The sequence below is a fragment of the Camelus bactrianus genome, chromosome 6 (assembly GCF_048773025.1).
Source record: "Camelus bactrianus isolate YW-2024 breed Bactrian camel chromosome 6, ASM4877302v1, whole genome shotgun sequence".
NCBI lineage: Eukaryota > Metazoa > Chordata > Mammalia > Artiodactyla > Camelidae > Camelus > Camelus bactrianus.
This window is the reverse complement of record NC_133544.1, coordinates 93,817,472-93,844,817: the sequence shown is the minus strand read 5'-3', so window position 1 is coordinate 93,844,817 and position 27,346 is coordinate 93,817,472. Positions and strand designations below refer to the sequence as shown.

The 27,346-nt window shown below is 37.5% G+C and overlaps 1 protein-coding gene across 6 annotated transcripts in view; it reads left to right on the top strand.

The window, feature by feature from the left end:
* USP3 (ubiquitin specific peptidase 3) overlaps nt 1-27,346 on the top strand; it is an 84,100-nt gene that overhangs the window by 22,043 nt on the left and 34,711 nt on the right. For 4 of the 6 annotated variants that reach the window (XR_012507764.1, XR_012507763.1, XM_074366373.1 and 1 more), the window contains 5 exons: nt 4,909-4,969; nt 8,985-9,116; nt 22,707-22,790; nt 25,816-25,897; nt 27,105-27,187. Coding sequence is in view for 4 of the 6 variants with exons in the window: in XM_074366373.1 (XP_074222474.1) it covers nt 4,909-4,969; nt 8,985-9,116; nt 22,707-22,790; nt 25,816-25,897; nt 27,105-27,187 (442 nt within the window). In the remaining 2 variants the exon portion in view is untranslated. Of the gene's footprint in view, nt 1-4,908; nt 4,970-6,026; nt 6,145-8,984; nt 9,117-22,706; nt 22,791-25,815; nt 25,898-27,104; nt 27,188-27,346 lie in introns of those variants that run through there. The other 2 variants (XM_074366376.1, XM_074366374.1) reach the window with 2 other exon arrangements.

The window sequence follows — 27,346 nt, the reverse complement described above, 5'->3', positions numbered from 1 at the left end:
TCAGTGCTGTGTGCTTGAACTGTTTTTTGTGTAGAGACAGTGACTAAGTTGTGTCATAAGCACTAGTGCATGATGTTTTATAAGAAAAAAATTTAGAATTTCAGGAGAATTGTTGATGGGCTTTGACTATCACATGTATTCTGTATTATTTGGTTCTGTGTAGTGAATACTAAGGATATTGAAGACCAGTGGTTACGTGGGGGGAACGTCACACTCAGTGAGGGTGCCACTTCATCTTGTGAACACCACTCGAAAACGTTCGTGCGTAAATAGGCCGCTTTAAGCACGGAGCTCCCTGGTTTTCTGCCCTTCTGTATCTCTTGATGAAGGAGCAGACTGCTGTTCTCTGGAATGTAGATCACTTGGTTGCCTTCCCTCTGCCTCTGTGCCCTGTCAGTTCTCACCCCCAGGTTTCCGGGAGAGTTAAAGCTTTGGGCGGGGGCGGGGGGCTTCAGGAAAAGGACGTGAGTGTGAGCGTGTTTTGGAGGCTGGGCTCCTGCACCTCTCTCCCTGCTTCTCCTTTGTGGGGAATGGCCCTAGCTCAGGAGAGGATCAGACTCTCCACTCCCTCCCAAGGGGCGCTGCCGCCCACTTGCAGGGCTTGTGACGAGGAGGGGAGGAGAGCAGGGCTGGGGAGGCTCCTGAGGCTGAGGCTGCAGCAGGAGGAGGGGAGAGGAGGGAGCTCGACAGTACCGGCCTCCCAGGCTGCGAGGAGGCCCGGGGGCTGAGAAGGGAGACACCCAGCTGGGGTTGGAAGAATCTAAGCATATGGGAGAGATGGCTGGAGGAGAGTAACTTTGAGGACGTTGTATAATCTGAGCAAAAGAAGACAAGACTGTTTATGAGATCTAGAACCCTGCCTTGGCCACATGTAACTTGGGAGAAATACACTGCCTGGCTTCCTGGCCTTGACGTCACCTTGAAGTGTAATTAGGCATAATAAAAAGAGCCTTTATATAAGTTTTCAGACTTACCTTTTTGAACTTCTACAAGGTTCCATCCTTATTATCCTCTTTCTCTCATGTACCAGCATGTAAGATTAAGACAATAAAAAGCTTCAGTTTAATATTTTTATGTTTTGCTGAATAGATAGTATATTTATAACTTAAAAACATTTTATTGCCTATAGTTTTATTATATACACACACATGCACACACAATATAATATTTCAGTTATATTATGATTCTTGTAGTGTTTTATAGAAGAGCCTGGAAAATTCTAAGGCAGTTTCCATAGGAAATGTGTTCATTCTACAGATAAATTTGAAACTTGTCTGCTATAAGTTGAGACTACCTTTCATAATAAGATATTTCCTCTGGCTCCAAGTCTGGCAACACGACCTCCCTGACCACCTCTGGGCTCCGGTCTGAGGACAAGGCTGATTATTACTGCGCCTCATATAGAAGCGGTGGCCCTTTTGCGCAGTGGTCCAAGTTCATGGGGAGGTGAGACCAAAACCTGCCCTGAGCTCACTCAGCTCTTCTCTCCAAAGTCAGGCTTTCATATTTTTCTTATTAGTTTGTTCTGAAGTAATTAGAAAATTAAATAAAAATTTAAAGATTTCATGAAGGAAAAAAAAAAGGTATTTCCCGCTAAGGTAATTAAAATAAATGATTTTAAGATTATTTGTAGTATTCTTTTATTCATGCTATGCTCTGTTCTATTCTTAGTTTTTTGAGATTTTAAAGTAAAAAAATAAATTTAAAAATTGAGGGTTTAAAGCCAGTATTTTTTGTTCTATTCTTAGCTACAACTCTGGATAAGGTGTGTATATACAGAGTGAATATTCTCCAAAGCAATGTAATAAATGGCTTCAGAATGCCCCATAATACCCATTGCTATAGCTTCCTGGCCTTCAAATGTTTCTGGTGGGAAAGTATTAAGCTCTCAGAGAGTACTGTCATTTAAATAGCCAAAATCAGCTGTCCTAACACACATCGTCTTAATTTTCTTACTGTAAATATTTATGATAGAAGAAAATGGGTTTCTTAACTCAGAAAGTGAGGTCTTTTTTGAGATTTGGTAAAAGGCACACTTATTTCCAATGTTTTAGAAAGTCAGTACTATTTTATTTCCTTTTATTCTTTTTCCTCATCCGTGTCTTAAGTGCCTATTTATTTATTTGAAATGCAATTCACATAGTATAAAATTAACCATTTTAAGGTGAACGGTTTGATTCAGTGCATTTAATACATCTACACCTACCACCTCTATCTTGTTCCCAGATATTTTCATCACCCCAAAATAAATCCCATACCTAGTAAGCAGTTACTCCCCATTCCTTCCTCCCCTCAGCCTTAGGGTACCTTTTTTAAAATTTGAAATTGAGAAATTAAAAAATTAATACAACTTTGTGTTATAATTGATATAAGACTAGGTTTAGTCTGTTCTAATGGTTGTAAAATCAGATCACAAAACTATGTATGCTTCATGTATATTTACAACCATAAGGGGGAGAAAGGAATACTTGGTAGGAAACACCAAAGTAACAGTGATTTTGCTCTAGATTTTCTTTTCTTCATTTAAAGGAGGGGGAAAAAATCTTCCTATAATTACACAACAAAACAAAAATAAAAACAGATATTTAAAAGCTTGGGCCTAAACTTACTATTATTATAACATAATTATTTCAGGATAATATTAAACTTCTTTTGGATTGAGTACAATTTTTTTTTTTTAGTATTTTTTGAAAGAAAAATATTTGCTGGAGGAACAGAACTACATAATATTTGTAGTTTTTCAACCCTCCAGGTTATCTCAGATCATGAATTGTTGTTTCAAGTAAGCTGTGTTCTAATTTATTTTTCATTTAAAAATGAATTTCGTGGGACTTTGTTTTCAAACTATAAAAACATCGTATTCTTGTTGATAGAAATAAAATACCACAGGGGTGTACAAATAAAAAGCTACCAGTCTCCCTTCACAATAGTCTTCTTTTGTATCTGCTTAAAATAATTGTAGCAGTTTGGCAGTCTGGTTAGCCTTTGTCATGTGGCTTACACACACATATAATAAAATCGGACCTAATTGAGTGAAAATCTCAAAATGCCTTTAGGGTGGCCCCATCTCTCTCTCTCTCTCTCTCTCTCTTTTTTTTTTTAATTGAGTTACTGGAGATTGAACCCAGGACCTCAGGTATGCTTGGCATGCACTGTACCACTGAGCAGTCCTCCCCACCTCCCAACCCTGACTGGGGGGGGGGGGGGTGCGGCGGCCTCCACTCCCCCTTGCTATCAGTTAATGTAAATGTGTGAATGCACCTGGGAAAGGCAAGGCCCCAGGCTAACTGCAGGGGGAATCTTACCACTGAAAGCTTTCTTATTGAAAAATAGTTAGTGCCCTGTTGTGGCCAGACGGGCAGTGCATCACTGCACTCTCCTAGTCTTCCTTGCCCTCTCCTCCCTCTTAGCATAGAATGAATGTATGTCAAAAATTTATTCGTCTCCTTAATGAGGGAACCAGCAGGATGGTAAAGCTGATTCCAAGAGCATTTGAGAAATTAAGTGTATGCAGGCACTGAAGAACGAATGTTGAAATAAATTGCTAAACTAAATAAATTGCTAGACTAGATACAAAATTGGTTAACGTCCTGCAGGTAGTAAAACCATAACCTTTGGAGTCTGCTGGACAGAAATTATCTCTACCAAATAAAATATATAAGTTTACCTGTAACGTTATGGAATTTGGGTCCTAATCAGTAGTAAACAGCAGGCCAAACAATGGTATTTTAACTAAATAATCTTTGGGATGTTTATTGTACAGTGTGTTTCATCACACACTGAAAGTGCTTGCAGTTCTTGATTCACTTTATTTCCAGGTTTGGCTAATTTTTCTTAACAATGAGATGTATGATTAAGCAAGACCAATATAGTGTAGATCAGATCTTGGAAGAGCTTGGTATCTTAAACTAAGAAATTTAAACCTCCATTCAACAACTGTTTATTGAGCACATACTGTGTGCCCGGCGGTGGATTTGTCATAGTCCCGAGTGTGTAATTGTGCTTTGCTGCCCCTCCCGTGCCCGTAGGAGGCCCACTGGTGGTTCTCAAGTGTTAGTATTAGGGAGTCACCTGGGAAGTTGTTTTTCTCAAAATAGACATGTCCTTTGTCCTTCTGTCCCAACCTCAATGTAGATGTCCCTGCTTGAGTAGAGCATATGTGTTTAGAAAAAGCTTTACAGGTGATTTTTATATCCCTTTCCTTTAAAAAAATGTTGTGTTTATTGGGCTTTCGTTAAAAGGAATCGAATGAGTAAACAGCAAGCGAAATTGCAATCAATATTTTTAAAAGTTTCCATACCCCTTCTTGGCTGCCCCATCTCTATAATAAAACTAAAATAATGTCCTGATTATACCCTCAGCAAGAACTACATGCCGTTGTCGTATTAGAATTACATTTAATCCAACTCAGACATTAATTTGGGAAGAACTGGGCTTAGTCTTCTAATTGTATCCTTAAGTTATGCCTCTCGCTGAAGAAACTTAAAGAGTTGTCATTTATTTGTGGACGTATATGATCTGCATGGCAAAGACGCGATTGAAAAATTAGACTTTAAAATGTTTTTAATGAGGAAAAAAGACTGTCATTAACTTATTGGAGACTGTGGTAAAGGGAATAAGTAATAGAGGAGAAAAGTGTGTATGTGTTTAACTTGTGGTGAAACTATTTAAGTCAACAATTAAAATGAGCAGCTTTTGTGGACATGAGTTTAAATTCTCTTTGGTTTAACTTTAATTCGGCAGCCACTTTGTGTAAATGCACTCACAGAGCAGGGGTTTGTGATTTCACTACGCCTCAGCAGCCGTGGAATTTATAACTTAATCACAGGATGTGATATTACAGATTAGGGGAGAAACTGGGAAATAACATGATACAATTGGTATATTGTGTATTTTTCTTTTTATTAGTGTGCCGGTCCAACAAAAGCCCCTGGGTCTGTCTGACTTGTTCAAGTGTCCACTGTGGAAGGTGGGTGACATACTTATTCTTGCTTTGCTACCCAGCTTGCTTTTTTCAATTTACCTTAAGCTTTGTGTCAAAGTTTTATTGATTTGGGTTTATTTAGCACCACTGCTTAATCATAGTGTGTACGTAATTCTCTGTAGGGCTTCCCTCTCCTAACAGAAACCCTGTTCGGTGATGGAACTGAGGAAAATCTGGAGAACCCTTTTTTGTTGGTACTCAGAAGAATTAATTTGATGAATAAGACAATCTACTAGTAATATGTGACAGTCTGCTAGTAATAAAAGATGAAATAAGGAACTCTGATGTCTTATGGTTGTTTTAAATCCCTTTTATTAGGGTAAATTTAAGCACACTCTGAAGTAGAGAGTATAATTAATTGAACCCTGTATTTTTACCGCCCAGCTTCAACACTTATCAACACGTGGCCAATTTTGTTTCACCTATTACCTATGCCAGCCTTACCTTTACTGACTTTTGAATCAGATCCCAGATAACACATTATTTTTCTAAAAATAAAACAAAACACTAGAATATTTACAGATCGTTCTCCCTTGAGAACGATCTCCCTGTTGGGGTTATTAATGCTGTCTCAAATGTACCACATGTTTCATTCCATTAAGACTTAACACCCCCAACCCCAGTTCCAGCCTGAGCATTTCCTCCTAGGTCTTTGCTCCAAAATGATGTTACTTAAATATTAAGTACGTTAGTAACTCTTCTAACACAAACTCAAATAAACATCCACCTTTGTGTGCCTTGTAGTAGCGCATTTACTTCAGTCTCTCTTTTAGCTTGGAAAACCCACTTTGAATTTACTTTAGAAGTTAATAGCCCGGCAGCAGGGAGATGGGAAATCATACCAAGTGGCACAGGCTGAAATCTGTACTGCATTTATTTGGACTGTTTCCCCACTGTTATTTATAAACCTTCATTGCATGAAGAGAGCATCTTATTTTCAGTCCTGGAATTGAGTATTTTTTTTCATGTACACTTAAGAGTACCTTTGGAGAATGTTAACTGTGTATCTTAATTGTGGTTGTTGTGGTTTTGAAATCTCTAGGATTTGGGGAACCTGAGAATACTTTGTACAGATAACATTTTTTTAAAAAAAGAAGAAAAGTAGAAGCACTTAAATACTGCACTTTGAAGAGACAGATTCCTCTCCTAGATTTTGAGAGGTGAGAGTTATAATGTAATAAAATTTATGTAATTCTATTCTCCAGTTGTCTCATAGTGCTCTACAGCCTAAATCTTGAAGGTCATATGTCAACAAAAAGACCTGACAAACTCTAAAAAATTGGAGAGATTTAATGTCCTTAACAGCAGACAACAAGCAGTTCTCTAAGCAGGTTTGGAGAAATAATCAAGCTGTGAAAATTCTACCTAATAAAACTGAAAAAGAAGAAAAAGAAATTGAAAACTTTCTAGACTCTGTAGGCAGTATGCTTCCAATTGTAAGCAATCATAAATTTAGAAATTTGACATAGGTTCAGAGATACGTGATTAAGTAGATTACACAGATGAGAAGAGCCTGCATTTAGACCTTCATTTTACATAGCTGATTGGCTAATGTTCTTTTATCATGTAATCCTGGGTATTGACTGCCAAGGATTCTGGGTTTTTTTTTTAGTGATTTAGCCCACTTGTCTATAGGGAAGTCTTAAATTTATTTTTTCCACTAGGAAACATAGTTTATCCATAGCATATTTGAGTTATATATCCTATTAGTCTTCATGACACCATCCCATTTAAGCTATTTTTCCAATTTTTGCTGTTGTTAAAAAATCTGTGATGTGTATATTGACATTTTTCCTTTTTAGACCAAATTGTCTAGTTAAAATCTAAAACTGGATGAGAGAAATGTTTATTTTTAAGTTGGCCAGTTTATACATGTCGGTTAACTTCCGACTGATGTTTTGAGTATTAGCCAAAACATTGTTACTCTTATGTCAGCAGTAAAGCAGCCCTGCTGTGTCACTGATGTTGACATGTGAGCATTTAGTACATTTGGAGACTACAGTATGTGTGTAAATGAACTATATGTAATGTAACCAGTTTCCAAAGATTTGAACGTGGTAATGCCTTTATTATCATTCCCTATAGCCTTTTCTTGGATTCTGAAGGTACTCCTCATTATAAATATTTCTTTGTTTTTCATGGCGCAGTATAAATACATACAAGCCTAGGAAATGAAGCTGTAAATACATACAAGCATAGGAAATTAAGCTGATTAGGTATTGAACCTATAGGCTCCCCTGGAGTTTATCTTTTAATTAAATATGGGGTGTTTCCTGACCTGTGCAATGTGTTATCTCAAAGTATGGACTTAATATGATGGCTTTCCAAGCAATTACGTTGTTTGGATTCTGTATAAATAAGTAGCTAAGCAGGAGGCGGGGTATATAGCTCAGTGGTAGAGCGTGTGCCTAGCAAGCATGAGGTCCTGGGTTCAATCTCCAGTACCTCCATTAACAAAAAAAACCCCAAAAACCTAATTACCTCCCCCTCTACCACCACAAAAAAAAAAAAAGTATTTAAGCAGATAAAGGAAAATACGAATAAAAATATTGCTAACATTCATTCATTCATGCATGCATTCTGAGCCATGGATTATTTAATCATCTAACAACCAACAATATAAGTATTGTTACCTGCATTTTACAGATGAGAAAACAGAAGCACAGAGAGGTTAACTCACCTGGGCTCCCCTGGCCAGCATGTGACAAAGCCTACTTTTGAACCCAGGCAGTCTAGTTTTTGAGTTTATACTCTTAATCATTTTTTAAAAATTCGTTTTAGTCCACTTTTATAAACTTAAGACCCTTGTACCCACAAGTGTTGGTTATGTTTATTACAATGAAAAAATGTGGGAAAAAGCCATGACCAAAGTCAGAGTTGAGTGGAGGTTGGTAGTGCCTCTCATGCTTCCAGCTTTCCTGGGGACAGAGGCTGGGCTTGCGGTTGGTCCTCCTCGCTTTCCCCACCTTTCCCCAAGGTAAGTGTTGCTCCTTGCACAGTTAAGGCGCCTTGTGACAAAAATGTCACCTTAACTCTCTGAGCAGAGTTATTTTGGTGCTGTTAAATCAGCATTCGTTTTGGCTGTTGTGAGTTTTCCATTAGGCTTTGCCTTCTACAAATTAGCTGCTTTCTAGGAACTGGGGAGTTGTAGTTTTTGTTTTATAAGGGTCTTCAAGTAGTGGTCGGTTACGGCTTTGTACATATTTAGGTGAAGATGTAGGTGAATTTGTGTTCACAGCGTATGCATGTGAACCCTCAGTTCAGTTTCATTTTGCTTTTTGTGATAGATTTATTCAATCTGAATTGGAAAGTGTTAATTTTTATGACTGTAGTCAACCTTTGATTATCTTTGTCCATGTAGAGAAAGAACAGTTTATATAAGGTTAACATGAGTTGTGTTTTGTTTGGGTTTTTTCTAAACAAACCTATTCCATATGAGTGGAGTGATTGTGCAGGCATTCAAATAAAAGATTTGCAGCCGTACTGATGAGAAGGAGATGGGAGGTTGTCCTGTTTCACTATCTGATTCTCATGTGTTTTATTAAGCAGAGCCCGTGACCCTGTGGGCAGTGACTGAGTAATTTAGTTTACAAAACCTGTCTTTCATAATAGCCTTGAGTTGGGGGTTAGCCATCTGAGAAACACTTTAGAAAAGGAAAAATGCTGTAACAGAAGTATCTAGCAAAGGAGTTGATAAGTGATAATAACAAAGGTGTTGAAACTGATTTGCGTAGGTAACACCTTCCTTGCCCGGCCCCAGTCTTGTGTATAACTAAAAGCTGACTGTCATATGTGATTGCGAAAGAAGAGCATATTTTAGGTACTCAGCTTAATAAATCACTAAATGACTGAATGCTTTTACAGGATTGAATGCTCTTATTAGGAAGAATTCTTTCTCATTTCTGATTTGATAACCATTTAATTTTATTATCATTTCCTACTACTTTACCTTCCAAAGCAGTGTTTAGACTAAAGTAAGTTTTCATTTGGTTTTTGTAAGGTATGTGAATGGTCATGCAAAAAAACATTATGAAGACGCACAAATACCCTTAACCAACCATAAGAAGTCAGAAAAGCAGGAAAAAGCTCAGCACACGGTGTGTATGGATTGCAGTAGCTACAGTACGTACTGGTAAGTATTACTGTTTTCTGAAAACGGTGTTCCTTTACTGTGAGTGCAAGTGTTTTCTCATCTTCCTCACTCTTTCCGCTCTCCCCAGCCTCTTAAAGCAGTCGAGACGGCCACTGCTGCCTGTGAGTTCTGTGAGGACTCACAGGGGATAGGGCCACCAGGACCACGGTCCGTATTCATTCCGATTTCCCTTTGCTTTGCCCATTCAGCGTCTCGGCCGCCTCTTCTTTCCCACCCCCCTGTAGGCTGCAGGGAAATGAAAAGTAACTATTATTTGTTGTTGCTCATTGTAAGTCCTTTTCTTTTTCTTGTTTTGTTTTTAATTGAAGAATGAAATGATTAAAAACTCATGCCCCACCTCAGATAAAAACCCATGTTCCTATTGTCCAGTTAACATTTTGTTATATAATCTTAAAATTTTAACTTCTTTGTTTAAAAAATTATTTTGACAGTCTCCCCACTCCCAACACAGTTCCAGTCTCCTGTTCTCCTTGGTAGATACATGTCAAGAATTTTGCGCGTAGCTTTTCAAACCAACTTTTGTTTAAAGTATCATATTTTTTAAACATATTGGGAGCCCTGTTCTCTCCTTGTAATATAGTCACGTGTCTGTTTCATATAAATGACAGTAAAGTGAGTATCTGTTTTTGTGATGACTTAGAACTAGGTTATTTGCATTACAAGTGATCATGTCCATTTGGTCTGCTCAGAAATACAGTGTGTTTTACAGTTTTAACTTTAGTGTGAAGCAAATTTCTTTCCTTGTCTAGTAAATTATGAACAATTCTTTACTTGTTTTAATCACTTTACTGAATTCAAAAGGTGTTTGATATTGAAAGGAGAAAAAAACCCAAGCTATTTAAAGGCTCTCTTTGGATGTGTTGTAGCTGCCACACAGCCCTTGAATCAATGTCACACAAAGGCCGTAGGTCATACTGGGCAGGGATGGGGATTTAAAGTCCAGACACCGCTTTTGATTCATACTTTGTACTGGAGTTGTGTGCTGGTCCTTTCTGCATCGTCCTTAGCTGGTTATTGTAGAAAGCTGTCCATCAAAAGGAAGGAAAGAAAGGTCGGTGGTTTAACATTGCTGTGACGATTGAGTAAAGCCTCGTGAGGGCTAGCCATCCAGATCACTACCATTTCGGTGATCCTTTGTGCAGAAGGTGTCCAGACCTGGGTGAGAGAGAAGCTAGAGGCAGATGGCAATGTCAGTAGAAGTGAAAATCTTCTCAAGATTTTCACACAAGGCCTAGTGTTCAGTTTATTGTCATTTGTTCTCAAAACACCCCTTCCTACGAAAGCTAAGTGTTAGCCAAGCTGTTAAAGTGTTTTCATTAGTTTCCCCTCCTTCCCCTCAGGAAACTAGAATGACAGAGCTACCTAATTGACAGAATCATGTGTTTCTGTAAGTTTGTAAGTATTTCTCTTTAGACAGCAGAAATTAAGATCGTTCTTGAAGTATCTGTCTCACAGTCATCGGTGTAGGTCATGGCATCCTGTTCATACCAGACGTTGAAAACATTGTCTTCTTGGTTTTCAGTTAGCAATGTGCATGAAAGGCTTAATGGGGAAGTTTGGAGATACAGCTAAATCTCTGTGTGCAGTGGGTTTTCTTGCTATTGGTGAGATTATGAGGAAATAGTAACTCTTTGAGGAAATTTAAAGAATTACCTTAGAATTTTCTTAATGGAGTGGAATTTTATTCATAGGTCCCTTTAAAGATAAAGATTATCTACTTTAACGTCTTTGTATATTGCATTTTGGAGGAATACGTTTATTAACTAGAATTGGAATTTTAATTGTTTTATGTTGGAGTAGCGTGCTAAAGTACAAGTCGTTTCACGGCCGAATTGGAATTAAATGGCAGATCTTGAACCTTGGGGAATAGACACCATGGCAGGGGCTTCTTGGCCAGTTGCCAGTCTTTTGTGTAAAGCTGTACAGAGCCGTGAGTGTGTGGACACCCAGAGCTTCTGAAGTGCAGGGAGCGGCAGCTGGTCACAGAACCATCCCATTTGTGGTTTTAGATCAAAATGCCAGGGAATTTTGCTCCTGTAGCGTGATACTGACAGCCTACAAGGAACCTGTGAGAGCGGTAGACCCATGAGGCTGCAGTTGAAATTCACATTTCCCACACCTCACTATGATGAAGAGACAAACAAAAAAGGCTTTCTTCTGCATGGGGTGTGTGTGTGTGTTATTTCCCAGTGTACTTAAGTATTTTCACTTTAGTTTGTAAATTTTCCTTGTGCATACATTTCTTGTGGTTAGACTGAATGGTTTGCTTCAGAGGTAAAATGTCGGTATATTAGGTTGAACCTATTTGATTGTTAATTATTATTTGTAGTCAAAAAAAGACTTTGACTATAGCTAATGTTGAAGCTCCTTTTCCAAGTGCTCTGTGGAAGTTGAAACATGCTCTGAGGCTGACAGTTTTTCTGTCCTTATCTTCCCTTTTCCAAGAGGCCCTGTGCATCTGTCTGTGCAGATCCTTTATGAAGTTATCACTGAGCTGTCCACACTGCGCCACCCCCCGCCCCCGCCCCAGCTCCAATTGTAGCTGGATGTAATCTCTCCTAAACTCAGAGTTCCTGAGATACTTGTAATTTCCTGCTGCACGTTAGTTATTTGTAAATGTCCCTGGAGCCTGCAGGAGCCATATGTCACATCTTTGTATCGACCACAGTACTCAGTGTCTGGTGCAGAGCAGGGCGTAGATGTTTGAAAGATTGAATTTTGTTAACTTATCTTCCAAAAATGGGGAAGGTTATACCAAATTTGTATTACTGTGCCCTCTTGATCCTCTTGGAGGACTGAAGGGCTGCGGAACATTTTTCCTGAAGATCTAAAATCATATATTCCATATACCTCCCAAGAGGGACACCCTTGCAGAGCAGCTCGCTTCACTTCTGATGTAAGGAGGGCATCCAGAAGAGGCACGTATCAACCAAGCAGAACAGCATAAAATAGGTCACTGTTTCAAAAGAGGGAAAACAACACCAAAGGGAATAATTCTGATTTGGCACAGACCCACTGCTTTGAGAATCAAATGAAGATTTCAGTAAAAATGAAAATCTCAAGATTTTCACACAAGGGCAAGTTTATTGTGTATTCAGTAATATTTCCTTTCCTCTCACCCCAACTCCCCTCCCCCGGTCAACACAAATGGAATTGTATGTGGTGTGCAGTACTGGATCAAAAAGAAAGATTAAACAGTAGGGACCTGGATTTCTTATGTAGACAGACATTTAGAGTTAGTATATTTAAAAAGTACTGAACAAATAATTTTTGACACCTGACATAGCCTTGTTAACTTATAATAGCTGAATTTCTGAGGATTCAAAAGTATGAAAGGGATATTAAAACTAAATTACCAGAATTTTTCCTTCTCGGCAGGGTAATGTTTTAAAGCACTCCTTCAAACAGAGAAATATGAAATGTGAGTCAACTCATTTGTCTAGAAAATGGACTTCTAGTTCAGATTTTAAACACCTATAACAAATAGTTTTAATTAAAACGAATAAAAATAAAGCTTTTATTTGTGGGCTTAAATTGATATTGAATCGTTTTCAGAGGCAGGTGTAATTAAAAATGGGAAGATCTTTTGTTACTAGCCTTATAAACTTTTGGGCACAAATTTTCAATGTTGTAAGGATTAGATAAGAATTTTTTAAATTTAAGAACAGTATTTTGGAGTTTTAGTAAAAAGAAACCTTTTAGTGCATGATCTGAAAACAAAAGTTTCTTTGTTGATAAGCTGGTGCTTGTCTGCTTTTAACAAAGAAAATGGATTTTCTCTGCAGGTATTCTCATTTTCCAGAATTGGCTTATTTGATGGCAATACATTAGAATTGAATAAAAGAGAATTTAAAAATAAGCCCATTTGCTGGAAGAGTTCTTTTGATTTTAACTTTTCTTGGTTTGAAATAGGTGAAGTCATTAGAACATCAGCTTTTCTTGTTTTTTTCTTTTCTGTATCTGTATCTTGTCATTTATAATAAAACTAGAGGTCAAAGTTTCCTCTAGATATCCTATTATGATGATATTATCTATTAAACAGGGGAATGAAAAAGAATTTAAAACTTCATTTATTTACCCTTGTCTTTCTTGAGGGTTACTTTTTGCATAAAAGTTTGGTTTGTTTTTTTTTTTTGTATTAGTGTTACACATGACTTACTGTATAAAGATTGCTTTGTAGCCAGCAGATTAAAGGACTTGTTTCTTTACTGTTGCTTAAAATATCAGTAATTTGTAGATGATTGCTTCTTGTTTCAAGTGAGTTAAGAAACGGTTTGGTCTGAGAATATTTTCTTAGTTCTTCAAGACTCTGATGTGGAGCCTTATGACTTGGGTAGCTTCAGTAGCAGTAACAATAGGCATGGAAAAAGCTTCAGAATTTTAAAGCTGAGAAAGAGAGAGAGAGTTCTATTTTGGGCATGACATCTGTCCCATACAGTTTGGTAGCAGTTGAGCAATTAAAAGTTGCTAGTGGGCATTTACAACAGCTAAGACATGGAAGCAACCTAAGTGTCTTACCAACAGATGATTGGATAAAGAAGATGTGGTGTAGATGTAGATACAGTGGAATACTACTCAGCCATAAAAAGAATGAAACATGCCATTTGCAGCAACGTAGATGGACCTAGAGATTATACTAAGTGAGGTAAGTCAGAGGAAGGCAAATATTGTATGGTATCATTTATATGTGGAATCTAAAAAAATAATACAAATGAACTTATTTACAAAATAGAAAGAGACTCACAGATATAGAAAACAAACTTACAGGCTACCAAAGGGGGAAAGGGGGGAGAAATTTAGGAGTATGGGATTAACAGATACACACTACTTTGTAAAATAGATAAACAACAAGGATTTACTGTATAGCACAGGAAACTATATTCAGTATCTTGTAATAACCTATAACAGAAAAGAATCTGGAAAAAGAATGTTCATATAAATATGTATACCTGAGTCACCTTGCTGTAAAAGAGAGTGGCTAGTGGGACTGAGGAATTGAGTGTTTTTATTTTATTTTATTTTAATTATTATGTTTAAATTACCACTTGGTTGGTAGCTACTGCATCAGTGTGGCCTCAAACTTAAAATTTAACATTAAGTATATTACTATTATAAAACTTTCAAAACCTTAAGACAAAAATCTGATAGAAACTCCAAAAAGAAGTCAATTTTGCTAATTAAAATAGTTGTTAAGTTTAACCAAAGCAAATCTAATCCAGTAAGATGTGTCAAAAAGACATTATATAATTACTGAGTTAATTTCATAAGCCTCCATATTCATATTTATTCATATATTCATTTTCAAAGGAAAACTCAGATTATTGTATCATTGAAGCAAAATTACATTTATAAATAAACCACTTCTGATTTTTAAGAAACTGATAACATTGAAATAAAAGGAAATTATTAAAATATGATAGTCCCCCCAAAAAAGAAAGCAGCTATCACATACTAATTGGTGAAATATTAAAGTAAAGCCCTTTCTGTTACATCAGAAACAAGACAAATGTTTCTGTCATCATTTACATCACTGTCACTATTTTTAAACATTGCTTTGGCAGTTCTAACTGTTGAAATAAGACAAAGAATAAGTAAATAATTGCTATAAATATTGGAAAGAAAGAAAAATTATTTCTGCTTTCAAATTATATAATAGAATACCCAGAAAACTCAAGGGCTTTATTTAGTACAAGTAGAATTAATAAGAAATTTTAAAATAGTGCATGATAAATATGCAAAAACTAAGTTTTTTCTTCATTAGCAGTCATTAGTTAAAATTGGAAATGACCAAACAAAAAAAATTCAACATAATGACAAAAACTATAAACTGTATCTAGAAATAAATGTGTTAAAGAAAGACACAGAGCAAAGATACAGATCCTTTATGAAGGAAACTCAGCATTATAAGCAGTTCCTTTCTCTTCCCCCAGATTTTTACCTTCAAAACCTTTGAGACAAGTTCCTTTGAGACATAATGTGAGCAACATCTTAAGAAAATAACAACATCAGAATAGTGTATATTGTTTTTATCCAGTTAAATATTCATTGAGAACCTGCTATGTGTTAGGGGCCTGCTTTTTAGAGCAATGGTCTCCAAAATAATGTACTTGGGGGTATGGGAAGAAAATATCAGAACTTCTATTAAAACCTTTTATCTGAAGAAAAAAAAAAAGCTTTGCAAATATTTACTCTGCCTACTGCCAGTGGTCGGTGGGTGAGACGGTTACGTGGCGTGAACCAAACGCGGAGGGTCCCGGCTCGGAGCTTCACGTGTTGTCCTCACCCTTGCTGACGTCTGGCCGTGGCCAGTGTGTTACAGTTTCTGTCTGCCTAGTTAATGTGGATTTACTTGATACTACCAAATCAACCCTCATCAAATGGATACATATTTTTGCACAAGAAAAAATCCTCCAAGATAACACTAACAGTAGTAACGCAAATACTGGTGAACAAGGCAGAGGCAAGCTGACATACGTTACTGTGAGCTCATCAGACGTACCGCAAAGTAAAGATACTGGCTCTCTAATAAAAACACAGACCAAGCAGATCTTATTAGTGGGACAAAAAGTTCAAGAGATCATAGGAAGTAGGAAATTACATCCACTGTCATTTATGTCAAATATCACCCTATGTGTATATTGTACTTTGAGATATTAGTTGAATAATACTCTGAAGATATCCTGAATAGCAAGAAATTTTAAAATAGTTTATTTCATCTCTAGGTGATTCTTCTAAAAGTTTTCTTTTTTAACTATACGTGTATTATTTTAGATTTACTTGCGTATGTAATTAATACAATTAATACAAACGTATATTGGGTGTGGTGGATGCTCAGTTTTGTGGCTTATTTTTTAACTTGATTAGGAGCCATTGACAATAATTTGAAGGTTTTCTCTTAGCAGACTGGTGTTTTGTCTTTTATAATTAGAGGGGGCATGAGGTGCAGGGCAAAAATAGGAAGGAAGCAAGCGCTTCTAAAATTAGGGTTTTTAAAAGGAAGTAAACCTACATTAAATTGTAGGACAAGCAAGTGACTGAGCCGTGCTGCATGTTTTAATTTTTGGAGAACGGGGAAAGGGTACACATGGGGGTGGCCAAGTAGGGAATATTTTTTACTATTAAAACAACTAAGTGGTGCTACTTGGAAAATACTGAGGAGGGTAGGGAGTTGGTGGTGTATGGGACGAAAGCATAAATCTAAACGTGAAGCAGGTAATGCTGAAGGGAAAGGGAGGATTTAGGGGGGAAAGGTGAGAGAGAAGAAAATTTAGGTGAGGTCGACATTGCGCAGACCATCAAGTACTGTAGCTTAATTCAGATACAGGTATCTGTGGATTTGAAAGTCACTGTATTTGGGTGTTGGGGGGATATCACCCCAAAGGAGGTAACCAAGGTATAGAACAGAATGTTAGTTGAGATTGAGGAGAAAAATGATGAGTTTGGGAGAGATTATATAAAGAAACATAGAAAGGATTAGGTATGATTAGATGCTAGAAATTAGAAAAAATCAAAATTAAAAATGTGCACATAAATTTTTTTTTCTTATCTCTTTAAAAATTTTTTTTTCACAATGTAATGAAAAAATTGGACAGTTTTGCTATTTATTAGAGTAAGCAGAATTTAAAATAACTTAAGCTGTGGTTTTTTTAATCAATTTTTAGCCTAATTATATAATAGTATAAATAACGTGTGTTTCTTATGAAAACTTACCTGCTACCTGGTAGATACTCCTTCAGCACAAGGTAGTCAAATCAATTGTGCATCTTCTGCCCTTAACAGTATGTAATACTCTGCATTTAACTAGTTTGTTAACCTTTGGCTTAAAGTAATGTAAAATTACTTTAGGATCATATTTGGCTCAAGGAGTTTGGTTTGAGGCTAAGTTGCACGTAGCTAAGATGATGGTGTAGTTTGTCTCAAGGTGTTGGGCATAGAGGAAGTGCCCGTCCTCCTCCTGCCTTTTTATATCTGATGTCCTCATCTAACGTCTCTAATATGTTGCCTAATGTGATTTCTAAGTGTTTTTTTTGTCTTTAGTGTTGTTTGCCTAAATTTTCTTACGCAGTTCTCTCTTCTTACTAAATACAGAAGAAAATGTTTTCCTTACCTGACAAGTGTTCTGTTAGAAGTAGAGCTCATCTTTTCTGGAAGGATCACCTAAAATCACTAAATTAAAACTTGCCTAAGTGTTAATTTAATAGCCAAAATATTGGTTGTATAATATAGGTAGTTCCCGACTTTTGTTTGTTAGACACATGAAGTCCTGTTTATATGAAGGGGCACCAAAACCTGGACGTCTGCTCCAGTTTCTCAGTGGAAAGAAGAAAAAGGGTAGCACTTTTTATAATATTATTTCAGTTACATTTTGGGAACCAGGTGTATTTTCACTTTATGACATGTTACCATATTTTATAACCATATTTCTTTCAAAATGGGAAAAAGCATTCCATGTTTCAGAGGACAAATCTAGAAGCTTTTGAAACACAACCTACAAGTTACGTTCTTTTTTTGTGCTTCTTGTTCTGGTGTGACCTTTCTGAAGGGCAAACTAAGAAGAGTGGCTACATTTGTTTTCAGGTGTTGGAGGAAAGCATAATTCTGACTTGGTAGCTTCAACACAATGGTAAACCAGGAAGAGACTTTTTAGAGCTTTGTTTACTTTAAATCCTTCTGTTTGCCTTGAGACTTTTTAATACCAGTATTAGTAGGATAGTTTCCAGTTTAAAAATCAATGTCTCAGCTAAAGACAGCATTTAAATTCTTATTCATTTCCTACTTTTGTAACTTATTTTCTTTTGACCTCTGGGTCAGGGAGGAAGAAATCAAAACAGGGGGATGGGGGCAGCCAGAGGAGAGAGGGCTGTGAGGCAGCTGTTGGGTCCACCATGGAAGGAAGCTCACACGTATCCACCCTCTACCACGTGCCAGGCGCTCCTGAAAGTTTTGACCCTTAGAGGCAGGTGCTTTCCTTTCATTATCATCAGCCAACACTTACAGAGCGCCGTAGATTCAGGCAGTGTGCAGTTTATAATCTTAGCAGGAAATGTCCTTCCGAGTGACTGTAAGAAGACCTAAAATTGACTCTTGACAAACAGGGATAATTGCGAAAACTTAAAATGTGTTAAGCCAGTGAAAATATGTCCAGTTAAAGTTGATTTCTTATAATTCAGTAAAGTTATAGTTGTTACCTCTTTATGATATTGGGCAGGTAGCGTCTTAGATATTCTTTAGACTAGCAGTGCTGTCCAACAGAAATAACTTATCCCATATGTAATTTATAATTTTCAAGTAGCCACATTAAAAAAGCAAAGAGAAATAGGTTAATTAATTTTAATTGTGTGTTTTATTTAGCCCAGTTATCCAAAGTATTATCATGTCAACATGGTAATTTATATAGAATTATTAGAGATAGTTTGCATCTTTTTTTATGAGACCTTCAAAATCCAGTGTGTATTTTATACATAGAGTGTGTCTCCATTCAGATGCTGATTTTTCATCCGAAATGCTTGATCTGTATTTAGTCATTAAAATTGCATAAAAATTTAGATTACAAACACTATTAAAGTTTTTCCAATTAATGAATAAAGTACCAGAAAACCCCATTTTCTCTAGTATTTGCATCTGTATTGACAAGACAAGATGTGACTCATCTTTTTAGAATAATTGATTTGACTCTGAAGCAAGAGCATATCAGTTTCAAAACTATCTAAGTTGAGTAAATCCACTAACTCTTGTAACAACTCAGTATTATTGAATTCAGGGGGCGATTATGTAAACTGAAAATCACCTCTAAATTTATGCATATCGCAAAGCAGTCTTCAATTTTTTTGTAGGTTCTGCAGCCAACTTAATGCTTTATCATGAAAATCTTATGCATATTTGTTCATGCTGAAGTGTGTAAAAATCATTATTGATTTGTATTATGAATAGTTTAAATTTTAACAAAAGTTCTAGTACCTGTCTGTCTAGGTCACAAACAAGCTTGCTCTCTCCTGGGATTTGTAAACTGAGCTCAGGCGTGTGCGTTGTGATCCAGATGAGAAGGTGTAAACCCCGCTGTGATGTTTTCTCTCTGTCGAATACTGGCAAATGCGCCTTTGGTTTCAAGAAAATCTTGAATTAGAGTTAACAGTACAGTGAACCTTTGTTAAATTCTTCCATGACTTCCAGTGAACATTGGCAGAGAACACATAGTCATTAAATTCATCATCTTCTATTTCTTGTAACAGCTCCATAAACTGGTGATGATTTGTAGCATTTGTATGTATGTACTGAACGATTTTCATAACTGCATCCATAATAGTCTACTTCAGAGCACACGTATTTTCAATATGTTAACACGCACTAGAGCAAATAAGGGAAATAATTCCAGTAAATCTGGGTTTTTGATCCCACGTGTCTTTTTTCTTTTAATCTAGCTGAAAGTGACGGATGTAAAAGATTAAGAAATATTTACAGCATGAGACTGATTGTTTTTAAGGTTGCAGATAGACAAAGATCTTTCAATTAGGAAGTCACTTGAGACAAAGCATACCCAAAGTATTAATTGGCCACCATTTCTTGTCTTGTAAAAGTCATCTAAAGCTAAAAATGAAAGTACTTAAAAATTTCAGATGTTGAATTGATTGATCTTACTAGAAAGGTCTTGTATTCACTGACAGTTGCTTGGTGGATCAATTGAAGATTTTTCACTTTTTATGAAATATCCTTTTTAATCTTTACCTCAAAATTTTAAACATAATTCCTGTAGCTGAAATAATAATTTATTGTTCCATCTTGCCATCTGAAAATGATTTTCTTTCTTGAGTAAGAATTACAAGTGCAAATCCTAAAAATCACTAAGAAATTTTTTTATTATACATTTCATTCTGATTTCTTTGTGAAAAACTGCATTGATTATATTTTGACTTGTAGAGAGGCAACTTCTCATTAAATTATTATGCACTTGCTGAAAATGACTCAATATTGTCTACTTTATTATCTTAAAACTTTTTTCCACACAGCTTGGTAATTTTGCTCCTCTGTAGTAAGTTGTAATTGCCATTCTTCGTAAAATTTGTGATATACCTTCTCCACTTGATTCTGCCTCATTAGTGTGCCTTCATTTGGAAGTGAAAAAAATTTTCATTCTTAATTTTTAAGCCAGAAGGATAATTTGATTATATTATAATTAAAACAAGTGTTTATTTATTTATTTTTTAATGCAGGCACTGGGGATTGAACCCAGAACCTTGTGCATACTAAGCAGGCACTCTACCACCCCCCAAATAAGTATTTTAATTTAACTACCAATTACAGTTTACATAGGTGTCCCTGTAACTCATGCTGTCTGCATAAGATAACGCAAATAAACACATGGCACTGCATTATTGCATAGAAAAATAACTCTAACTGAGTCTTTCTGTTGACACAAACTAGACTGGTGATGCGCTTAGGTTCAGTCCTAGAAATGACACGTGCACCCACCGTGTGCACTGCAGTACATCCTACATTGTATAATCATAAAAGTGAAATATAGTATTACCAAAACCATGAAGTTGTATTTAATGGAGAAGTATTGTATACTGCTTCAGTTGTTAAGTAAAATTTTGTGTCAAGTAAAATGTTTAAATTCAGCTTCTCAGTTGCATCAGCCACGTTAGCACAGCTCTGGAGCCCAGAGCAACTTGCTTGAATGGTGACCATTCAGAGAGCGGGAGCAGCTAGACCCGGTTAAGCCAGGTTAGTTCAGAATGGAGCAAGCCATAAATAAATCTGTATTTCAATGTATGAAAATGTTACTTTAACAAATGTTAAAGCCTGAATCCATGTCACACCAAAAAGAACTACTTTAATACGGAAAAAATTAGTTATTTCATATCATGTGAAACAATTTGTTTCTTAAAGCAGCCATTTCTTGGTGGAGGTTAAGGGGTTCACGTTCCAATCAGCTACTCCAGCAGCATGTAAATACATGAGAGGTGATCTGTGTTTGCTCTTAAACTTCCTTTCCTAAGTGAACATTAGCATTTGGAGTTGTTTTTGTTTTGAACGCTGAGCACAGTTTTAGCTGAAATACACGCATCTATTTATGCAAAGATAACATAAACACGTGAGCAGGAGTTAGAGTAACAGAGCAGTTTCATTCATCAGTGACGCCTGGGGTTCCTGGAGGAGCCAAGTGCCTTAAGCCCAGGTTTACGGAGCAGACCTTACCCCCTTCACATTTATGCCGAGTGGAAGCAGGAAATTAAACCTTTTCAGTAATTTAATTCCTCCGTGTATTTGTCGTAAAACTGATAAGGGATTATTCTCCTGCCATTGCTGGTATTTGACCATAGAGAAAGGGTCCAGGATGTAAAAGGCAGCTTTTGCTCCTCGTGGAAATGTTAGGGGTTGAGCACAGGCACTGGGAGAGCACGTCAGGGGTTCTTGACTGCCGGCGCAGGTAGGTAGTTAATGGGGAGAGGAGGGGGTGTTGAGTAATTACATATATATATTTCAGTTAAAGTTTTCAAAAGCATTCACAGTTTGACTCCTGTGAATAAAAGATGCAAGCTGTGCTTTTGTGGGTAATTTTTTAAAAATTGCTTTCCATCATCCTCTTTTCAATTTTTTTTATAGACTGGTTTCAGGTATGTAAGAAATGTTTTTTGGATTCTGCTAGAGATGACCTAATTTTTACTAATTGCTATGCATTCAAAGTTTTGTTTGCTCAGAATGGCAGTGTTAATGTCATTATTCTTCGGTAGTTACAATAAGTAGTTTTGTTCAAAGCTGCAGTATTGGTACTAGCTTGTAAGTTGTTACTGTTAAGACTGGGCTTATTTCAGGAAAAAAAAAGAATGCTGATGTATAAGTTGAAGTTACTATGTGTGATTCCTTATGTTATTTGCTTGTTGTCTTGCACAGACACACACACACATACACACAAAATATCAGTCATAAAGAATACCTTAAATGTCTTTCTTCAAAACGGTTGTCAGTTTCCTGAAAGATGTAGCCACTCTTTTACAGTTTTGTCTTCTAACACTTCAGAATGAAAAGATGCATTCTTCTCAGCCATCTGAATTCAATTTATTTAAATTAAATTATGGGTAAAACGTATAGCTTTTCATTTTTTGTCCAGCTATCCCCACAGGTTAATTGTCTTTTCCCTGCTTTTCACTTAAACCTCTCCTCCCCGCAAACTCCCCGTTAATTTGAGTTGGGAAGGATCACATGATGTTAAAGCTTCAGGCTTCATGCTCCAGGAATAGGATTGGAGGTTTGTGTTTCATTTTCCGTGTGTTACACACCACTGAAAAGAATATAACATACGTAGCAGCTTATTTCATTTTTGAAAGAGGAATTGGAGAACCTTTGAATAAAAATGTGAAAAGAAGTTAGTGTTCATTGCCTATGTGGCTTTTTAAAAAGGTTCTTAAAAAACATTCCATTGTGGATTCCAAGTCCTCTTTCAACTCACCAGCGATAGTAACTGCCTGCAGAGCCATGTGATCGTCTTGACAGCAGCCAGGCCTTTCAGTGATTCCATTACTGTGGTTTCCGCAAGCTCTGTACACGCATTGATTAATGTTTTCCTTGCAGTTATCGCTGTGATGATTTTGTGGTCAATGACACCAAGCTGGGACTGGTACAGAAAGTCAGAGAACACTTACAGAACTTGGAAAAGTAAGTAACAGGCCTTGGGAGAGAAGGGGTGGAATGGGATTGAGGGGTCTTGTAGAATTTCTGAGCAGGATTTTTGTTTATGAGTTCTGTACTTCATCATGTTTTTAGTGTGATTGAAATGTGAACGACTCAAACCTCAGATATGGGTGTCTGAAAATCCTCACGGTTCCTGATCATAGCTCAGCGTTCGTGCCATTTAACATTTGTATCCGTATCCGAGGGCTCCAGAGCCCGTTTTCTCAGTTATCACCCCACCAACCTGTCAGCTCCCCAGTTTATTTGCAAGGGGAATTTTGGGACTGCACAGGACGGGCAGAAAACAAAATAATCATTATAGAGTTTCCTTTGTTATAAAGCCTTATGAAATGTACTATGAGGTCTTCGTAGGAGCTCTGAAATTGATCATTTTTAAGGGAAATTAGGATGAATTACATTGTTTTTCACTTTGCATCAGTGTTAGAGCACAGGATCCTACTTTCTTTCCCTTTTTTGGTAGGGACGGTATATATCACGAAAGTACAGGAAGCTGTGAAATGCTTTGTCATCATAAGAAAGTTAAAGTACCTATGTGAATAGTTTTTTTGTTTGTTTGTTTGCTTTTTGCTATGGCTAAATCGGTTAGTCACATAAAACCCACTGGACCCAAAATTCAAGCAGTAACAGAAGCCCAAGTAGCCATGGTCTTTGAAGCTGCAGTGGATAAAAGCATGGCCCAGAGTGATTGCTGACTCAGGTGGAATTTGTGTAATTCACCCCTGATTGTCAGGTGCTATCTAATGTATTTGGACACTATTGTGAGATCACGCCAGAAGTGAGGTCCCTTAGCAAACTTACATGCAAAGCCGATAGAGTATTTTGAAATTGCATACTGAGGGGGAATAACCCAAGCTCTTTGCGTGAAACACTGTCCAGCTTTGGTTAGCCAAAGTCTCTTGCATGTCTCCACCAGATAAGTTATAAGCTGATAAAGAAAGAAGAATTGATTCTTTAAAAGTCTCAACCAGTTAGAACACTTTGGGTTTAAGTACTTTTAGGCTTGTCATCTTGTGTCTCCTCTCCTTTTCAAAGAGCCTCCTCCCTTCTTTTAATTTGAACAAAGCAGCAGGAGCCCTGTCTGAAATGAGTCACAGGTACAGATGCATGGATGCAACATACTGAATTTTGTCTCAAATTGTCATAATTAACTGCAAAGTAGGAGACTCCTGCAGTAATTTATGTAACATCACTCTCCGATGTGGTGATGTCGTTGTAAAGATCTCACTAACCTGATTCTTTTTTAGAGAAGTGGGTAGCTACCAGGTTATTTTTTCCTGCTGCTTAGAATTTTCTCTAAGAAGAGGCTGCCATCTCAATGCCAGATAACTTCCTCAGAACTAAGTCAAACAGAAAACAGGACATTCGGGAACCTGCTTGCATTTATGCAGTTATCAGATCTTTTATTGCCATTGACCGCGTCACCGGGGAAAAGATGTCACCGATCGCCTTGTCTACACTTCTACTTGGCCCCACTGGAAAAAATCTACCTTGTAGTCCTTTTCGTATGTCGAGGAACATCACCTAGGTTTACTTTTATGTTTTTCAAATGCAGGCTGGAATCTATAATGACCGCTACAAGTTAGAGCTGTGCTTCCAGTCATGTTTGATTTCAGACCGTGGGGCACGCGCTCGAGAGCAGCGCTGTGCGACAGAAACGTTCTGTGATCGGCGCTGTCCAGTCAGGTGGCCGCGAGACACACGTGACTGTTGAGCACCTGAAAAATTGCTCGTGTGACGAGGAGCTGAGTTTTAAATTTTACTTACGTTTAATTAGGTTGATGTAGCCGCATGTAGATGTAGTGCGTGGCTACCGGATTAAACAGCTTGGATCTAAAGGATTCTGCCCTTTTGAGAATCACTGATGGTAAAATTTAGTAACTTACATTTTGAAAAGCTAAATGCCTTATTTATATAAGTTGAAACTAAAAGTCAACTATCAGGCATTGTCACTAAGTAGCATATACACAGTGCTTGTGACTCAGCTTCTTTACTGACAGGATTTGTGAGGAAGTAAGTTAGCATCGCAGTCCATGGGGTTGATCTTTTCTTGTCTTGTAGTCACCAAGGCACTGAGGGACACACACACAGTTCTGAAGACTTGTTTCCTAAGAACATTTTTAGATTTGAAGCAACTGACTGTCACTAATATCTGATGCTCCAAAGACATTATAGTTCCTGTGGAAATTCTGAAAAGAAAAATAATTATGTATTTACTCTGGATTAGCCTGGTACTTTTGGAATACAGGAAGGAGTTGGTAGACTTAAAAGTCTGTGTTGTTTAATAGTAGTTTTTACTTCCTTTAGATCAGTTCTCCTGACATATAATAATTTGAAAGTGATGCTTTGAAGATAGGAATTGCTTTCTGGTAAATTTCAAACAAAATCTCTTTCATCAAGAAAAATTTAAATAATTTAAATTCAGGACTTATGTGCTAATTAGGATTTCTTTTAGAATATGCTTTGTACCATAGCGGAGTCAAATGAATTTATATATGCCTATGACTTATTTATCATTCTGCAGACTCAGTATATCATCATCTATTACAACATATGAATAAAACATGATCCCTTTATTAAACTTAAGAAAGAAGTAGCATAGTGTCTGAGACTTAGTGTTAACTCTCAGAATAATCGTGTCAGACCAGGGCTGTCCTTTTGTTACAAGGAAGGCCTGTGCTCCTGTTGGAAGCTTCACCATCATTTAGATAGAGAGAGTGGTGGCGGCGAGGGACTGCCCCGCAAACCACATCTACCTGGCCAGCTTTTCTGGGAAGCTCCTGCCGGAGGAGCAGCGGGGATTTCCAGGGAAGTGGAGCTCCTGCGTTACTTGAAATCCTTGTGGGCTGCAGTGGGCCCAGCGGGTCCCTTCCTGGCCTAAGCATCCAGGCTCTGCATCCTGGACGCTTCAAACAGCCACGCTTATTCTTTACCTTGTTGTGGAGTGTGTCTGTACTGATGTCTTTTTGACCATCTGTTTGTGTTTTAATAGCTCAGCTTTCGCAGCTGACAGGCATAGGAAAAGAAAACTTTTGGAAAACTCATCACTAAACAGCAAGTTATTGAAAGTAAATGTAAGTAATTAAAATTTATTCAGCTGTAAGAATTGGTTGAGATCTAGTCACTGTTTGATTACAGTTCTAACATTAATGTTGCCCCTTGTAACCTTTTGTAACTGCATGCCTTGGACTTGGATTATTTTACAAAATGTTTGCCACTTGTACTAATGATCCTTGATGCGACTCAGTCCCCCAGGGGGTCCGTCTGTCAGTGCCTTCCCTCTGTCAGGATTGCTGCCCTGCTCCTCTGCCTTAGCAAGCGTTAGTTCTTCTTGCTTACTTGGCTGCCTTATTACTCCATTTCTGTAGGATCCCAGAGATCCTTGCTTCCTTCTGTTTAAGGTCCCTAGTGCAAACTCCAGGGGTCTGAAGTTTGGGTACGTTTTCTTTCTTAGGACTGCATTAATACAGTTTCACCGTAAAAGAATATGCTTTCTCATTCTGATATGCAGCTGTTACCAGATGTATGAGCCATGAATGGAGTAACAAAACGTAAAGATCACTAAATACTTCTAAATACAACAGTAATTTCAACCTGCATCTACCCCCGTGCTGTCACGCTAGCTATGTTTAGACACACTCTTAGCTAAAGTGTTACAACTTCGTGGAGGAAAGAGCTGATGTGACGCTTTGGCCTGGATTGGTAGATTGACTTCCCACGTGTAGTATTCAGACATCGTGGTGCATTTGTACAGCTAATCAGAAAACTAAACCTTAGTCTTTGAGGGAAGTCCAGGTGGTGTTTTAAGATTGGAATTCCACTGCTAGGAAAACATGTATTGATTATTTACGTGGCTTAGAACTAAAAGGTGGGGGACAGAAGTACTTGGGATGTATGTATTTATATTTTTTCCAATTTGTAGTAGCTTTAATAGAATCTTACACAAGTATTAAGTTTTTCTAAACATATTTCTTTGAAGGACCTGCCTGGTTTCTGCAGTGTGTACTACACAGTAGTTAGTAATGCCGATTCCCTCATAAGCTTCCATAAGATACTCCCATTTAGAACAGTTCTAAGATCAGAAACAGCCTCCTAAAAATATCCAGACACTTACACAGAGAGTAGAAAGGGAATTTGAAATATTCGTTGGGCAGAAAAGAATCAGTTCCAAGCTGGCTTGATGCTAGAGTTTCAAGTTCAGCCCTTCGCTCCGCTTTGATGTTTGGAACAGTTGGCCTTCTCTTGGCGTTCCTGATGGCCGCCTCTTGTTCCGTTTTACAGGGAAGCACCACTGCCATCTGTGCCACAGGCCTGCGGAATTTGGGGAACACGTGTTTCATGAATGCCATCCTTCAGTCCCTCAGGTAATGTTACAGCCAGAGCCTAAGTACCTGACGTCAGTTTCGAGTGGAACGGTTAAGAGCAAGGGCTGTGGGTTCCGATCCTGCCTCTGCCACTGACTCTAGTCTAGGAACTTGGGGCAGGTACCCCAGCTCCCTGTGCCTTGCTTTTCTCATCAGTGG